The sequence below is a fragment of the Lissotriton vulgaris genome, chromosome 12 (assembly GCF_964263255.1).
Source record: "Lissotriton vulgaris chromosome 12, aLisVul1.2, whole genome shotgun sequence".
Taxonomy (NCBI): Eukaryota; Metazoa; Chordata; class Amphibia; order Caudata; family Salamandridae; genus Lissotriton; species Lissotriton vulgaris.
Window position 1 is genome coordinate 263,189,909 of NC_141700.1, and position 19,023 is coordinate 263,208,931.

Genomic DNA, 19,023 nt, shown 5'->3' on the forward strand with positions numbered 1-19,023 from the left:
CTTTCGGTGCTGAGCTTGTTTTCGGCTTGACCGATTTCGGTACCGATGGCTGATTCAGTCCCGGAGTTAATTTTGGTTTGAGGACCTTTTGCTTGTTGGGACCGACAGACTGACTCGAGCCCGAGTCGACTGGAGGCTTTTTTGTATTTTTCGTTGCCGAGCCAGAAGGCAGGGCGTTGGAAGGTTTTGGTCGGTGTGCACCTGGACCCGGAGGTGGAACCGAAGCCTGTCCCGGTATGGGGGGGGGGGGAGGGTGAACAGGGTCTACGCTTGTACTCACGACCTGTTGACCAGCGGGAAGAAGATATTTGTCTTCCGATTGATAACCAGCTCCGGAAGCTGAATCCTCTGGTTTGGAAACAATGTCATCCTGCTGCTGTTCTTCGGACTCTACCTCGATCGGAGCCTCATCTATGATGAGGTCTGGTGTCGAAGAGGACTGCGCCATGACTCTTCGAGCTCAACGTTCCCTGATGGCCTTCTTGGACCGGAACGAAGCACAGGCCTCACAGTCTCTACTCTCGTGCTCTGGAGACAAGCACAGATTGTAAACCTCATGAAGATCAGTGTGAGGGAATGTGTGTCCACACGGAAGGCACTTCTTGAAGGGTGTTCTTACCATGAGCCAAAGGTCCAATGGAGCAGATGGGCCCGACGGCCCCGACGAACGCTGGAATCGAGAAGCGCAAGCCTTTCTTCGAAGCGGGTAACCAGAATTACTGTCGAAGACGCTACTGATGCTATGATGAAGGACTGGAAGTCGAAAAGAGATCGGTAACGGGACCGAACGATAAACACATCCGAGCCTGATGGCGGAAAAAACAATCTGAAGATGGAGTCGATGCCCATGCGCACTACGATCTACAGGAGGAGTCATCTAACAGACAAAGACTCTTCTAAGACAACAACAAAGTGTAATCATCTGGACCCACCACCATATGGTGATCTATGCAATAGTGTGTGGTCTGCATCCCATATGCCTCGAACACGCTTCTTCGACTTTTTCTTGTGATGTCTCCTACCCGATTTTGAGGGTGAAGACTTCGACCTCGAGGAGCGATGATGATGGCTCCGTGGTCGGTCCCTCGAGCAACCCCTGGACCACGAACGGCGCGGAGCCGGGCCTCCAGAAGCTTTCGGGACCACTCCCGCAAAGCCTTCTGAGCAATGGCCAGACAGTCGGAACAAGACCAGAAGTCATGGTCGCGCTCCAGACAGTAGAGATAAACGCTGTGGGGGTCAGCCACCAACATCGTACGGCGGCAGGCCCCACAGGATTTAAACCTTTAAACCCATCCCTACTCGGCACCAGGAGTCAAGACTCAAAGAAGTAGAGACAAAAGTCTCAAAGAAGTTAGTCAAAAAGTGACTAGGGTACGTGCTCTTAACAGGTTCTGCGCTTGCTGGTGCGGAAACCGAAAGATCTGATGTCAGCGCGCATGGGTGGTGCATAAGTAGTCTGTGACGTCATCTCGGCACTTACGACACCAGCAACGGACGGACGCAGAGCCGCACAACGCCACCTACCGACGTGCAGCGGTGCTGCTAGGAAAAACTTTTCGGATACAGTCTGATGCCTGGGGATATACTAAGGTAAGGAATCTATCACTAACGTGCCTGTTAACCTTATGCATGTTCACATTACACAGCCTACTCCAACAGACTAAAACACACCAGAAATGCATGCTCCTCAACTGTAGATCTGCGGTGAATCATGCAACTGACATCGCTGACCTCACCCTAAATCAGCAACTTGACCTCCTAATCCTCACTGAAACCTGGCTTAATGACTCCTCAAGACCTATTCTTGACATCTTAGTCCCTCCGTGCCACAACATGATCAGACTTGATAGAGCTAAGAGAAGGTGGTGGAGGCATCGTCTATATAAACACCATAACAGTCACTCAGCAAAGCAGTCTCCCTCTGCAATCCTCTCGTCTTGTGAATATCTGTCCTTAGACATCCTCAATAATTACAGACCCTAATGCAACCTGCACATCTTTTACCATTCCCCGGGAGACAACCTCCCTCTGATCGAACACACTATGGAAACCATCTCATCCAATTTAGGTCTCCACTGTCCCCAGAGCTTCCTGGGAGACTTCAATCTTCATTGGAATGACCCGAACAATCAGGCTGTGAATAGTTTTAAAAACATCCTGGCTGACCTCAACTTGACTGAAGTTTGTGACAGCCCAACGCACAACTTAGACTCGACCCATGACCTAATCATCTCCAACCCCAAGTCTATTCAGTTAGAATAGATTTCCACTTGTGTCTGGCAGGACCACCACTATATCACCTTCCTCATCTTAAAACGTTGGAACACCAAATGATTCCAACACAAGAAACAAAGACACTGGAAAAGATTGTTACATAATGCAAATGTGAATGAGCTCATATCTCGCTGTAATCTCTCCCTGCCTCCTCCTACAGTCCTGTCCGAAGTCCACAAACTCACTGAGCACTACAACATCTCGATGTTGAAAGTCCTGGATGTAATTGCCCCCCTGCAACTGAAAAGAAAGTCAAATAAAGAATTCAAACCATGGTTCAATGACAGCTTAAACACACACAGATTCAACCTGAGATTAGCAGAATGCACATAGAGATCTTCTCCATCGACCAAACTCCTTAAACTTCTGAGATTGAGAAGGAATATGTACAACAAACACATCAGAACGGTGAAAGCATCCTTCTTCAGAAGTCAACTGGACAAAGCCAAAAATGTCCCCAAAATGCTGTTTGATCGGATTAAACGCCAATCCAACAACACTCCAATCCAATCGCCACTCCTCTCCATTCCACAACCAAATTGCAGGGACTTTGCCGCCTTCTTCCTTGAAAAACCTAACAAGATCAAATCTGATCTAAGGTCTGCCATGTTCGCTTTATTACTCTTACCAGTCTCCCCCCTACCCTCGCAGCCCCATCTTGTTGCAATTCACTCCCCTAAAAATATGCCATTTGGAGTCAATTCTCTCCATTCAACAACACATCCATTCTCAACATTCTTTCTACCCTGAAACCCTCAAATCACTTCAACATTCCCCTTCTCTCTAATTTCTTCAAATAAATGTTAAGGTCACTAAATCCACTCTGGATCAAGATTATTAATGCTTCCCTTCTTCAAGGTAAGTAATCTTTATTGTACAGTTAATTAAAATTCATAATTTAAAACTCATGATTTAAAACATCAAACATTAAAAGACATAAATCTGTGTTGTTTCTCTTTATACATTAGTAAGTAGGATTCACACTTCCAAGTTAGCTTATTGATGTTGTGCTTGGAACCAGAGTCCCAGCTCCGTTATCTATAATGTCCTTCCAAATATTTAACTCCTGGATGAGGCACGTTGAGCTTCGGGTCGCCTATTCAGGCCATTTTAAAAGTGAATAAGAGGTAAGACATAATAACGTGCTTGTGCTTCAAGGTGCAAAAACTTAAGCAAAACAATCCCGCTTTGGTTTGGCTGTTGGCGTGTTCTATGAGGTGTGTTAGCTGCCTGCTATTCTGCTTCTGCGTTATGCTGGTAATGTAATCTTCCAGGCACTGAATCAAAGTACTTTGCTGGACGGGAGTTTAGCTGGATCTCTTTTGGGTTAAAACACAGTTTTACATCCAATCTGCAGGTCCTGATGCCCTTCTGGGTCCATTTTGCTTCAAAAATAAGGAAAATAAGGAACGCCTTATGTCCATCAAGCTTGGGCAAATACAGATAATGTGTACTAGATCCTAAATAAGGAACGCCTTATGCCCATCAAGCTTGGGCAAATACAGATAATGTGTACTAGATCCTCGTTTCCTGCTCTTCAAGGTGAGATCCCGGACTGCTTAAATTCCGGTCTGATGCTGCCTATTCTCAAAAAACCTACAGCCGACCCAGAGGATCTGAATAACTTCCGACCAATCACAAACATCCAGACTGTGGTAAAACTCCTTGAGAAATGTGTTCAGGTACAATTGTGTAACCACATTGAGGAATTCCAACTGCTGGATCAATTCTAATCGGGCTTTTGTCAGTGCCACAGCACCGAAACAGCCATCATGCATACAGTCGACAACACTCTTACAATGCCTGACCAGGAAGACTGCTGCATTTTAATCTTACTCCACCTCTCATCAGCTTTTGACACTGTCAAACATGACAACTTCCTTAACCTTCTGGAACACAGGATGGGGTTCTCAGGCTCAGTACTAAAATGGTTTGCCTCTTTTCTCTATAACAGAACTCAGAGAGTTAAAAACAATCAAACACTCTCCAATTCCAGTCTTTGCACTCTGGGGGTTCCCCAAAGGTCCTCTCTATCTCCCACTCTTTTTAACCTATTCACTGAACCTCTTACTGAAGTCTTCAAAGCATCTAACATACATTATCACATGTATGCAGATGACACCCACTTGTACATGAGAATCTCTTCTCCTGACGATATCAAGGCAGTCAACGGAAGCCTGCACAAAACCCAAAAGTGGTTAACCTTTATGAAAAATCTCTATGCTCTTAACTGCACACCACACATCATAGACTCTACAAGATCCCTGGAGATAGTGCTAGATAAGAACTTGAACATGCAAAATCACATCAGCGCATCTACCAAAGGAGCATACTTTCAACTGAGCATCCTAAGGAAACTAAAACCCTTCCTCCCCCAGATGACTTCAAATCTGCTGTGCAAGCATTAATCATCTCACGACTGGAATATGGCAGGGCAACCCTCTGGGGTGTACCAAGGTACAGACTGGCCCCTCTCAGGGCGTCACAGAATGCTGCTGCTATGATCATCACAGGCGCCAAGAAAACCAATCACATTTGCACCGGATTTGAAATATCTAAATTGGCTACCATTTGAGGCAAGGATACAACAAAATTTTGAGCACATAACACACAAAGCTCTTCATTTCAACACTCCTCTGTACCTTGTAAATAAGCTAGTTCTTTCGGGTGGTATACTGCTCCTCCAGGAGCTCCAGTACCTTGTTGCTTAAACCAAGACAATTTAAAAATCTGAAAACTTTGAACCGAGCCATCTCAGGTATTGCCCCGAGAATGTGGAACTCCCTACCTACGGAAATTAGGCTGTTTCCATCAGAGTACTTCAAAAGGGAAGTGAAAGCTTTACAGAGTACTTCTCTGACCTAAAAGCTTAGTCTTGGCCTTCCTTGTTTTGTACCTCTAACTACCTATGTTATTTTGCAATGTTATGGCTCCGATACCCTCCATTATTTTGTTTTTACGTACCTGTTGCTACTGCTGTATATTGTTGTTGCTTTGCCACAATTGTCTCCCAGCTTTTGCGCGAACCTCTTGTGTAAAGCGCTCTGATTCCAGATAGGGTTATGTTTGCGCTATACAAATCTTTTTGAATAAATAAATAAAATAAAATGGATGATGATATTCTAACTGCCATCACCGCATCCCGGGATGGTACTTCCTTTCCTCAAGGATTTCCTTCTAAATATACTTATCAATTAACTGCTGACAAAGTTCCCTTTGTGACCTTTCCAGGAGTGGGTGATAGTCTGATTCCCACCTTGACCGCAGACTCTTTTTAATAGTGACCACTCATGAGGGTATAGCTTCTGCACATGCAGGGGTGGCTGCCACTATTTCTCTCTTACAGCAATGTTATTGGTGGCCAGGCTTATACCAGCAAGATCGCCGTTATGCCTTTTGTTGTGAGGTTTGCCAACAAATTAAGTTCTACTGTGTACCGTCCCCTCATACACATCTCTATATTTCAAATCAGCCGTTTGACTGAATTTATCTTGATCATTGCGGTCCCCTTGTTTCGGATAATGCATTCAAATATATTTTGGTTGCAGTTGAGTCTTACTTTAGTTTCCCCTGGGTCTGGCCACAAAGCACGGCTCAGCTGACGCTCAAACGGTTATTAAGGATTTGCAGGTCTATTTTGGAACTTATGCCCGTGGCGGTTTCCATTCAGGCCAGGGTCCTGCTTTCGCCTATAAGGAGTACAGTGCTTCAATGACATCCATGGGTGTGCTGGGATTTTTTCTCGTCTCCATATAGGCCTGAGGGCAATTCTGTTGTGGAGTGGATGAACCGTGACTTAAAGTAGTCTTTAACAGCAAGGGTATTAGGTACGGGACGTGGCTGGTTAGTTCATCTTTATGAGGTTCAAAAAGCGCTTAATCTCCTTAAAAGATCTCAGGGTGGGCAGACCCCATGTGAAATGCTCTTTGGGATCAAGATGTATGTTCCACACCTTGATGGTCTAGATGTTGTGGCGGCAGTCGCAACCTTTGACGTAGATAACCACTGTGCTGTCTTACTGGAGCTACAAAAAAGTTGTGATGCGCTGGCCAACAGTCATTTGCCTACGACTCTCCCATCGAATGCAGCTGTTCAGATTCCTGTTTCTGGCTGGCTACCTAAAGTTGATGATCTGGTTCGTAAAAAGGTGGCACTCAAGAAAGAATTTGGACCCTCCTACCATGCTCCTGTTCCAGTGCTTTGTCTTCAGGATACCCACACTGTGATTTTACCTTCAGTTCCCAGATACAAAGAGAATTGTTTCATTTCCATTAAACACATCAAGTTATACCATATGGCAAATTCTAAACAGTATGCCTAATAGTGTTCCAACACAGAATGTTGCTTTACATCCAGTGAGCCGATTCTCCCCAGCTGTAGGAGGGGGATATTGAGTCTTCGGTTGACCTGGTACCGGTTACACCTTCTTCACATTCCAAATGGAAATAGTTTTTTCTGATCCTCCGTTGAGGCCCCTTTGGCGGAACAAGAAACAAGTATCCTTCCAGAATCATAGCCTCCTTTATTCCAGCGGAGTTCTTCTGGTTACTATATCGATCAAGATAACTTTTCTTCAGACAGTTAGTTCTTCGTTGTCTTCTGTTTTGCCGCCACCACCAGGCAAAGATTTGTGTTTTCATCTCCTGGTTAAAACACACTTATCTGGTTTCACCATGGATATATGTCTGGATCGTGTTTTCATTGGTATTTTTGTTCATGTGGATTAGATTTATGACTATCTTTTTTCCTTTTGATCAAAGGCTATTACCTCCCAAACTGTTCTGCTGCAGAACTGGTCAACAGGGTGTTGCCCCCACAATCTTCACCACATAAAATTAAAAAAGACCAGTTCTTGGTTAAAATTACAGAGGTCATATTCACTGATGGAATTGTATGGGATAAAGTACCAATTGATCTATTCGGTCCTACGGAGACCTTGCAGATACCATATATGTTCCAAGTTTCCATGGCTGATGCAATAATGCCAGAGATACATTTGAATGATTGGGATGTTGATCTTGTGAATTCCATGTTTTCTGAATGGCAATTTTACACTGTCTTTGAGTCTGAGGATTTATATTTAAATTCCGCTGCGCCAAATTCTTCTGTTATCAACATTATGGACATCATTTTTTGCATAAATCCAATGTACAGCGCCCGAATATAATTATACTCAATGGGAGCTTTGCCCAACTCCACCTCCCGATAGCCTAATAACACAAAAGATAAAGTACACATATTTCAACAGTTATAACACTTTAGACCCGAAATCCTACTATTTTAAAATGGCTCCTACTGCCTAAAAAGAAATATATGTTTATTCAAACCAAGCTAATCTATACAGCGTCCTTCATTGAGGAACTAGCCATAAAAGGCTATGATTACTGGAAAGACAACATTGACTTGAAATCGATTTGGGGCACTAAGTACTGGCAAGTTCAAGGTACAGAATCTCCATTTCGTGCATGTATCATACCTACACAAATAATTTTCCTATATGACATGATCCAACAGACGACTTGTCTGGAATTGGCTAAAATTAAAGAATTGAATACTCCAACTTTTCCATCCTTTGCCCCTTTTGATGATTGACAATCTTATACAAATTATACTGAAGACCAACTAAATAGTATGATACAAAATGGTCCATTTAATTTTTCAGTTATGGTTATTGGTGGGTGGTTAGTATGGCCAGTAGACACTAATATTTGTCATGCTCGTTTTTAAATTCCACATCTGGGTTCAAATAAACTAGACCTAATCCCCAATTTCACAATCCATGCAACATAACACTGTTACTACTTACTCCGTGGGTAAACGATGCCAATAATGGTAAGAACATTCCACATTGCCTGCAGTGAAACATCTTTCCCTTCTATCCAAATACATGAACCCGCCCGACTTCCATTTGGGTACAAAATCCCCCCCGTTCGAAACGATTTGTTTATGCTGCTTATAATTAAATTTGGAAATTATCGTCAATGGAAGCTGCAGTACGTTTACTCCAAATCGATCAAGATGATTAGGATAAAGTGCTTGCTGTAGGAGACAACAGTATTAATACTGTGTCATCTTTTATTAATAGTCTAGATAAGATTGTATTGTCTGTCATTGACATTGTGAAAAGTGATGTATCTACATTGTACCATGGTCAGACTCCACTCCAATAAATTATGCAATTTAGATGGACACTCCAAACACATAAAAACGTGCGCGTTCTTTGGCATTACCTTAATTCTACTGTTTTGTTCTTACCCTTTAATTTAACAAATAAACAGCAATCAATGGCTATGAAAGACGCTAGTTACACATAGAGAAACTTGAACAACTTCTTTCACTATAGCAGAAACAACTTGAGCAGTCTAGTTAATACACTTTGCCCATTTCAAGCTTTCAGTTCACTGTCTGTATGAAACATTTCCCAATTGGTAGATCCTAACCCCTTGGGAGAAGCTATATACATGAGTTGTGGTCTGTGCCATTCATGTATCATTGTCAAAGGGCTGAAAGAGACCTTTTTCTTACAGGGGATGAATAGTACTGCACTGCTGGTCAATCCCTTGTTTGTCAAAATGTAAAGATTCATGGTGCCTATAATGTATCTCCTCCTAATTTGGCTTGTTATTTGAAAGGAACTCCTGTTCCAGCTATTATTCCCACTCTCACATTGCTTTCAAATGGAAGCTATCTTGTCATTAATAATAAGGACTGTTGCAGTCTGCAGGCAGGAATCCCATATGTGGTGTTCATTATCCAGTTAGAAACTTGCCACAACAATGTCCTGTTTTCCCCTCTGCACTGGAGTGTAGATAGTTCATTGTCCTTCCATTTCAACTTTGAAAACAGATTTCAAAAAGCTAAACAGACTAAAAGCGTTGTTGTTTCAACAATAAGTGGCTCTCAGTTCATCTTGTGCAACCTTTCGAATTCCAGAAGGTGAGAACTTCCAGTGAAATACAGTCCTTGTTAAACACATATCTACCCCGACATTTCGGTGAATTGATACATCAAATATTTAACGCTTCTGATACCACTGGCCTAGCACACTTTTTTTTAAACTTGTGGGCTCTGGCCTCGTTACGTCTTTTCAAATTATTTTTGGAGTAAAGCCAGCTTTTATACGTTCTATTTTATCCAACGTGTTTGGTGGGTTCTCACTGCTGCCCGTCTTGATTTTGGGCATTCAAGTGCTGTTTCTGCAATTCCGCAATGGATGCTCCCCTTGTGGTCCTTCCAGGGCAGGCATGGCTCCAGCTGTACCGGGAGCGCATGCCATGGATCTTTGGAGTAGTGGCTCTGGACGCAGAGTTATGTTTAACCTTCTGCTATGCTTTCTTCACCGGTGTGCAACCTGTGTTTCATTGCACCCGGTGCCCCTTTCACGGGGCTCTGAATGTCTGCCTGGCCACGCCACCACAAGCTTCCTTCAATTTTGAACTGTTGATACATCCCTTAGTGGCTCTTAGTGGCCCATTCCCAGGACTGTTCCTTGGGCATGCGACTCGTTAATAATCCGGCGTTATAGCCATTGGCCGGAAACGGTCCCTGTGCAACAGCACAGCGTCTATTGGATCTCACTTTCATCAAAATAAATACAGGTTGTCTCATGATGGTTTCATTGACAGCTGGCAGCGAAGAACACGTTTGTTTTTTTGATCTGCTCAATTGGATAGCTGAAATTTTTACCTCCGAAAGTTCGGATTTCTTACTGGAATCGGTGGCTTTTCACTTGGCATCCCACATTGTGGACCCTGGCGACATGACTTGATTGATCCCATTGTTGCAGTACAATATTTTATTTTTATATGGCCTTTGTCTACGAGACAATGACTGCACTCTCTTTACAACGCTTTGGTTTTGCTAATATCCCGATTCCTGTTGTCACTTTGGTGTTACCATCTTCACCAAGGGGAGGGTGTCATATGTCCTGTACAGGCCCATTGCCGTTTTCCCTATGTTAGCATGAGCTTGTTGCAGGCTGCTCTCTGCTCTACGCACATTGCCGTACCAACGTATTTTGCTTTGTGACACAATGTACTTTCACATAGAACCTGCTGTTTTTGCATTCTGTTCTTTCCTGGGATTTAGTCTGAACACCGTAGACAAGGTCAAACAACAATGCCCCTTGTTATTCTTCTTTGGTCAGGCGTTAGCACCTGGACAAAACACATGAATGCAGCTATTGTTTTTGGGAACATGTACTCTTTGTCATATAGGTATGCACAGACATGCAAAGGCACACATAGAGAGAGATTTTCAGAGAGGAGCTTGTGACTACACCGGAGATGTAGAACTTTCATCTGTGTATGCAAGGTATGGGGTCCGCTGCAAACACTCGGCGATCTTCGGATATATAATAAGCCTTGCTTCAGTAAAAGGGGAGGGGGGTTAGTTTACCCTGTCTTATATCATGACAGCTCCTTTTATGATTTATGGATTACTTACTATGCTGACTGTATTTGTGTTAGGCATCTACTTACCGATTGTAGCACATATACTGAATACTAGAGCACGATAGTTAAAATAAATGTCTCGGTCATATCTTACTGTGGACAAGTACAAGTGTGAGAGCGAAAGAGTGTGTCCGGTCACCGCGATTCCGGAGAGAGTCAAATGTTGTGTTCTGGGATGTCTAATCACTTGTTCCTCTGTGAGTGAGTCCAAGCGCAAGTGAGACACTATAGCTAGTTGGTCCCAGGCTCATGGATACTAAGGTGGTAGGATGACTCAGCCCCTGCCTACTAAGGTTCTATGGTCCTAAGCATAGTTCTGTGACTTCGCAGAATCCCTGCAACAGTGCTACACCGTTTACACCTGGAAATGTGCAAAAGTGGTAGAACACTGGTGTTATGGGATTGTTCTCAGTATTTGGACAGTATATTCTGCCTTGGTGACAAAATTATTTTTGATTAATGATAATGAAGGGTGGAGGATATACAACGAAAAATTATGGTGATGTTGATCCTGGGTGATCACATTCTCAGACAAGCAATGAAAATTGTTCTGGTCCGGTCAACATCATATATACGCTCTACATATACAGGCGTACACATTTTACACAATCGTTTTTCAGATTGACATTTTTTATATTTTGAGAAGGTGATTTCTCCCATAAACTACTTGTTACTGTATTAAGAATTTTATCTAACTTTTTTAAATCGAGACTTCTCTACGCTCACCTATTGTTGGCCCACTTTTTTCACTGATTAGTTGCAAACATGAAGAAACTGTGTAGAAAAGAAAAATTGACAGAATAGGAGAAATATTAGTTTCAACCTAGTTTTGAAAGTTGATAAGATGTTTCTATTTTGGAAATGTAAACTATTGCTGAAATACGCTTATTTTGCACAACATTGTATTCACATTTATGTAGAAAAAATGGAATTACCAAAATCACAAATCATGTGTGTTGTTACTGCCACGATCTTGTTGTTGGGGTTGGCAAGGGGAAAGGAGATCAAAAACAGAGCCCTGGTAGCGTTTGAAGGAGAACATGCTCAAACACAAAAACATATGTCGTAATTGGGATAAATGGCATTCGGGAAAGAAAGAAGGTAAACCATGAACAAAATGAAAAAAAGTTAACACACTAAGAAAAGGGCAGAACAACTGGCCCTCATCAAGGAGCAATATATGAAAAATCTCTATGCTCTTAACTGCACACCACACATCATAGACTCTACAAGATCCCTGGAGATAGTGCTAGATAAGAACTTGAACATGCAAAATCACATCAGCGCATCTACCAAAGGAGCATACTTTCAACTGAGCATCCTAAGGAAACTAAAACCCTTCCTCCCCCAGATGACTTCAAATCTGCTGTGCAAGCATTAATCATCTCACGACTAGAATATGGCAGGGCAACCCTCTGCGGTGTACCAAGGTACAGACTGGCCCCTCTCAGGGCGTCACAGAATGCTGCTGCTTTGATCATCACAGGCGCCAAGAAAACCAATCACATTTGCACCGGATTTGAAATATCTAGATTGGCTACCATTTGAGGCAAGGATACAACAAAATTTTGAGCACATAACACACAAAGCTCTTCATTTCAACACTCCTCTGTACCTTGTAAATAAGCTAGTTCTTTCGGGTGGTATACCGCTCCTCCAGGAGCTCCAGTACCTTGTTGCTTATAGCAAGAAAATTTAAAAATCTGAAAACTTTGAACCGAGCCATCTCAGGTATTGCCCCGAGAATGTGGAACTCCCTACCTACGGAAATTAGGCTGTTTCCATCAGAGTACTTCAAAAGGGAAGTGAAAGCTTTACAGAGTACTTCTCTGACCTAAAAGCTTAGTCTTGGCCTTCCTTGTTTTGTACCTCTAACTACCTATGTTATTTTGCAATGTTATGGCTCCGATACCCTCCATTATTTTGTTTTTACGTACCTGTTGCTACTGCTGTATATTGCTGTTGCTTTGCCACAATTGTCTCCCAGCTTTTGCGCGAACCTCTTGTGTAAAGCGCTCTGATTCCAGATAGGGTTATGTTTGCGCTATACAAATCTTTTTGAATAAATAAATAAAATAAAATGGATGATGATATTCTAACTGCCATCACCGCATCCCGGGATGGTACTTCCTTTCCTCAAGGATTTCCTTCTAAATATACTTATCAATTAACTGCTGACAAAGTTCCCTTTGTGACCTTTCCAGGAGTGGGTGAAAGTCTGATTCCCACCTTGACCGCAGACTCTTTTTAATAGTGACCACTCATGAGGGTATAGCTTCTGCACATGCAGGGGTGGCTGCCACTATTTCTCTCTTACAGCAATGTTATTGGTGGCCAGGCTTATACCAGCAAGATCGCCGTTATGCCTTTTGTTGTGAGGTTTGCCAACAAATTAAGTTCTACTGTGTACCGTCCCCTCATACACATCTCTATATTTCAAATCAGCCGTTTGACTGAATTTATCTTGATCATTGCGGTCCCCTTGTTTCGGATAATGCATTCAAATATATTTTGGTTGCAGTTGAGTCTTACTTTAGTTTCCCCTGGGTCTGGCCACAAAGCACGGCTCAGCTGACGCTCAAACTGTTATTAAGGATTTGCAGGTCTATTTTGGAACTTATGCCCGTGGCACTTTCCATTCAGGCCAGGGTCCTGCTTTCGCCTATAAGGAGTACAGTGCTTCAATGACATCCATGGGTGTGCTGGGATTTTTTCTCGTCTCCATATAGGCCTGAGGGCAATTCTGTTGTGGAGTGGATGAACCGTGACTTAAAGTAGTCTTTAACAGCAAGGGTATTGGGTACGGGACGTGGCTGGTTAGTTCATCTTTATGAGGTTCAAAAAGCGCTTAATCTCCTTAAAAGATCTCAGGGTGGGCAGACCCCATGTGAAATGCTCTTTGGGATCAAGATGTATGTTCCACACCTTGATGGTCTAGATGTTGTGGCGGCAGTCGCAACCTTTGACGTAGATAACCACTGTGCTGTCTTACTGGAGCTACAAAAAAGTTGTGATGCGCTGGCCAACAGTCATTTGCCTACGACTCTCCCATCGAATGCAGCTGTTCAGATTCCTGTTTCTGGCTGGCTACCTAAAGTTGATGATCTGGTTCGTAAAAAGGTGGCACTCAAGAAAGAATTTGGACCCTCCTACCATGCTCCTGTTCCAGTGCTTTGTCTTCAGGATACCCACACTGTGATTTTACCTTCAGTTCCCAGATACAAAGAGAATTGTTTCATTTCCATTAAACACATCAAGTTATACCATATGGCAAATTCTAAACAGTATGCCTAATAGTGTTCCAACACAGAATGTTGCTTTACATCCAGTGAGCCGATTCTCCCCAGCTGTAGGAGGGGGATATTGAGTCTTCGGTTGACCTGGTACCGGTTACACCTTCTTCACATTCCAAATGGAAATAGTTTTTTCTGATCCTCCGTTGAGGCCCCTTTGGCGGAACAAGAAACAAGTATCCTTCCAGAATCATAGCCTCCTTTATTCCAGCGGAGTTCTTCTGGTTACTATATCGATCAAGATAACTTTTCTTCAGACAGTTAGTTCTTCGTTGTCTTCTGTTTTGCCGCCACCACCAGGCAAAGATTTGTGTTTTCATCTCCTGGTTAAAACACACTTATCTGGTTTCACCATGGATATATGTCTGGATCGTGTTTTCATTGGTATTTTTGTTCATGTGGATTAGATTTATGACTATCTTTTTTCCTTTTGATCAAAGGCTATTACCTCCCAAACTGTTCTGCTGCAGAACTGGTCAACAGGGTGTTGCCCCCACAATCTTCACCACATAAAATTAAAAAAGACCAGTTCTTGGTTAAAATTACAGAGGTCATATTCACTGATGGAATTGTATGGGATAAAGTACCAATTGATCTATTCGGTCCTACGGAGACCTTGCAGATACCATATATGTTCCAAGTTTCCATGGCTGATGCAATAATGCCAGAGATACATTTGAATGATTGGGATGTTGATCTTGTGAATTCCATGTTTTCTGAATGGCAATTTTACACTGTCTTTGAGTCTGAGGATTTATATTTAAATTCCGCTGCGCCAAATTCTTCTGTTATCAACATTATGGACATCATTTTTTGCATAAATCCAATGTACAGCGCCCGAATATAATTATACTCAATGGGAGCTTTGCCCAACTCCACCTCCCGATAGCCTAATAACACAAAAGATAAAGTACACATATTTCAACAGTTATAACACTTTAGACCCGAAATCCTACTATTTTAAAATGGCTCCTACTGCCTAAAAAGAAATATATGTTTATTCAAACCAAGCTAATCTATACAGCGTCCTTCATTGAGGAACTAGCCATAAAAGGCTATGATTACTGGAAAGACAACATTGACTTGAAATCGATTTGGGGCACTAAGTACTGGCAAGTTCAAGGTACAGAATCTCCATTTCGTGCATGTATCATACCTACACAAATAATTTTCCTATATGACATGATCCAACAGACGACTTGTCTGGAATTGGCTAAAATTAAAGAATTGAATACTCCAACTTTTCCATCCTTTGCCCCTTTTGATGATTGACAATCTTATACAAATTATACTGAAGACCAACTAAATAGTATGATACAAAATGGTCCATTTAATTTTTCAGTTATGGTTATTGGTGGGTGGTTAGTATGGCCAGTAGACACTAATATTTGTCATGCTCGTTTTTAAATTCCACATCTGGGTTCAAATAAACTAGACCTAATCCCCAATTTCACAATCCATGCAACATAACACTGTTACTACTTACTCCGTGGGTAAACGATGCCAATAATGGTAAGAACATTCCACATTGCCTGCAGTGAAACATCTTTCCCTTCTATCCAAATACATGAACCCGCCCGACTTCCATTTGGGTACAAAATCCCCCCCGTTCGAAACGATTTGTTTATGCTGCTTATAATTAAATTTGGAAATTATCGTCAATGGAAGCTGCAGTACGTTTACTCCAAATCGATCAAGATGATTAGGATAAAGTGCTTGCTGTAGGAGACAACAGTATTAATACTGTGTCATCTTTTATTAATAGTCTAGATAAGATTGTATTGTCTGTCATTGACATTGTGAAAAGTGATGTATCTACATTGTACCATGGTCAGACTCCACTCCAATAAATTATGCAATTTAGATGGACACTCCAAACACATAAAAACGTGCGCGTTCTTTGGCATTACCTTAATTCTACTGTTTTGTTCTTACCCTTTAATTTAACAAATAAACAGCAATCAATGGCTATGAAAGACGCTAGTTACACATAGAGAAACTTGAACAACTTCTTTCACTATAGCAGAAACAACTTGAGCAGTCTAGTTAATACACTTTGCCCATTTCAAGCTTTCAGTTCACTGTCTGTATGAAACATTTCCCAATTGGTAGATCCTAACCCCTTGGGAGAAGCTATATACATGAGTTGTGGTCTGTGCCATTCATGTATCATTGTCAAAGGGCTGAAAGAGACCTTTTTCTTACAGGGGATGAATAGTACTGCACTGCTGGTCAATCCCTTGTTTGTCAAAATGTAAAGATTCATGGTGCCTATAATGTATCTCCTCCTAATTTGGCTTGTTATTTGAAAGGAACTCCTGTTCCAGCTATTATTCCCACTCTCACATTGCTTTCAAATGGAAGCTATCTTGTCATTAATAATAAGGACTGTTGCAGTCTGCAGGCAGGAATCCCATATGTGGTGTTCATTATCCAGTTAGAAACTTGCCACAACAATGTCCTGTTTTCCCCTCTGCACTGGAGTGTAGATAGTTCATTGTCCTTCCATTTCAACTTTGAAAACAGATTTCAAAAAGCTAAACAGACTAAAAGCGTTGTTGTTTCAACAATAAGTGGCTCTCAGTTCATCTTGTGCAACCTTTCGAATTCCAGAAGGTGAGAACTTCCAGTGAAATACAGTCCTTGTTAAACACATATCTACCCCGACATTTCGGTGAATTGATACATCAAATATTTAACGCTTCTGATACCACTGGCCTAGCACACTTTTTTTTAAACTTGTGGGCTCTGGCCTCGTTACGTCTTTTCAAATTATTTTTGGAGTAAAGCCAGCTTTTATACGTTCTATTTTATCCAACGTGTTTGGTGGGTTCTCACTGCTGCCCGTCTTGATTTTGGGCATTCAAGTGCTGTTTCTGCAATTCCGCAATGGATGCTCCCCTTGTGGTCCTTCCAGGGCAGGCATGGCTCCAGCTGTACCGGGAGCGCATGCCATGGATCTTTGGAGTAGTGGCTCTGGACGCAGAGTTATGTTTAACCTTCTGCTATGCTTTCTTCACCGGTGTGCAACCTGTGTTTCATTGCACCCGGTGCCCCTTTCACGGGGCTCTGAATGTCTGCCTGGCCACGCCACCACAAGCTTCCTTCAATTTTGAACTGTTGATACATCCCTTAGTGGCTCTTAGTGGCCCATTCCCAGGACTGTTCCTTGGGCATGCGACTCGTTAATAATCCGGCGTTATAGCCATTGGCCGGAAACGGTCCCTGTGCAACAGCTTAGCGTCTATTGGATCTCACTTTCATCAAAATAAATACAGGTTGTCTCATGATGGTTTCATTGACAGCTGGCAGCGAAGAACACGTTTGTTTTTTTGATCTGCTCAATTGGATAGCTGAAATTTTTACCTCCGAAAGTTCGGATTTCTTACTGGAATCGGTGGCTTTTCACTTGGCATCCCACATTGTGGACCCTGGCGACATGACTTGATTGATCCCATTGTTGCAGTACAATATTTTATTTTTATATGGCCTTTGTCTATGAGACAATGACTGCACTCTCTTTACAACGCTTTGGTTTTGCTAATATCCCGATTCCTGTTGTCACTTTGGTGTTACCATCTTCACCAAGGGGAGGGTGTCATATGTCCTGTACAGGCCCATTGCCGTTTTCCCTATGTTAGCATGAGCTTGTTGCAGGCTGCTCTCTGCTCTACGCACATTGCCGTACCAACGTATTTTGCTTTGTGACACAATGTACTTTCACATAGAACCTGCTGTTTTTGCATTCTGTTCTTTCCTGGGATTTAGTCTGAACACCGTAGACAAGGTCAAACAACAATGCCCCTTGTTATTCTTCTTTGGTCAGGCGTTAGCACCTGGACAAAACACATGAATGCAGCTATTGTTTTTGGGAACATGTACTCTTTGTCATATAGGTATGCACAGACATGCAAAGGCACACATAGAGAGAGATTTTCAGAGAGGAGCTTGTGACTACACCGGAGATGTAGAACTTTCATCTGTGTATGCAAGGTATGGGGTCCGCTGCAAACACTCGGCGATCTTCGGATATATAATAAGCCTTGCTTCAGTAAAAGGGGAGGGGGGTTAGTTTACCCTGTCTTATATCATGACAGCTCCTTTTATGATTTATGGATTACTTACTATGCTGACTGTATTTGTGTTAGGCATCTACTTACCGATTGTAGCACATATACTGAATACTAGAGCACGATAGTTAAAATAAATGTCTCGGTCATATCTTACTGTGGACAAGTACAAGTGTGAGAGCGAAAGAGTGTGTCCGGTCACCGCGATTCCGGAGAGAGTCAAATGTTGTGTTCTGGGATGTCTAATCACTTGTTCCTCTGTGAGTGAGTCCAAGCGCAAGTGAGACACTATAGCTAGTTGGTCCCAGGCTCATGGATACTAAGGTGGTAGGATGACTCAGCCCCTGCCTACTAAGGTTCTATGGTCCTAAGCATAGTTCTGTGACTTCGCAGAATCCCTGCAACAGTGCTACACCGTTTACACCTGGAAATGTGCAAAAGTGGTAGAACACTGGTGTTATGGGATTGTTCTCAGTATTTGGACAGTATATTCTGCCTTGGTGACAAAATTATTTTTGATTAATGATAATGAAGGGTGGAGGATATACAACGAAAAATTATGGTGATGTTGATCCTGGGTGATCACATTCTCAGACAAGCAATGAAAATTGTTCTGGTCCGGTCAACATCATATATACGCTCTACATATACAGGCGTACACATTTTACACAATCGTTTTTCAGATTGACATTTTTTATATTTTGAGAAGGTGATTTCTCCCATAAACTACTTGTTACTGTATTAAGAATTTTATCTAACTTTTTTAAATCGAGACTTCTCTACGCTCACCTATTGTTGGCCCACTTTTTTCACTGATTAGTTGCAAACATGAAGAAACTGTGTAGAAAAGAAAAATTGACAGAATAGGAGAAATATTAGTTTCAACCTAGTTTTGAAAGTTGATAAGATGTTTCTATTTTGGAAATGTAA

At 42.2% G+C, this 19,023-nt stretch overlaps 1 protein-coding gene across 3 annotated transcripts in view; it reads right to left on the bottom strand.

Moving 5' to 3' along the window:
- KATNB1 (katanin regulatory subunit B1) overlaps window positions 1-19,023 on the bottom strand; it is a 633,244-nt gene that overhangs the window by 181,809 nt on the left and 432,412 nt on the right. The window contains exon 16 of one of the 3 annotated variants that reach the window (XM_086945004.1): window positions 11,457-11,504. The exons of the other annotated variants lie outside the window; for them this stretch is intronic. Coding sequence (XP_086801130.1) covers window positions 11,457-11,504 — 48 coding nt within the window. The remainder of the gene's footprint in view (window positions 1-11,456; window positions 11,505-19,023) is intronic. 3 annotated transcript variants of the gene reach the window in all.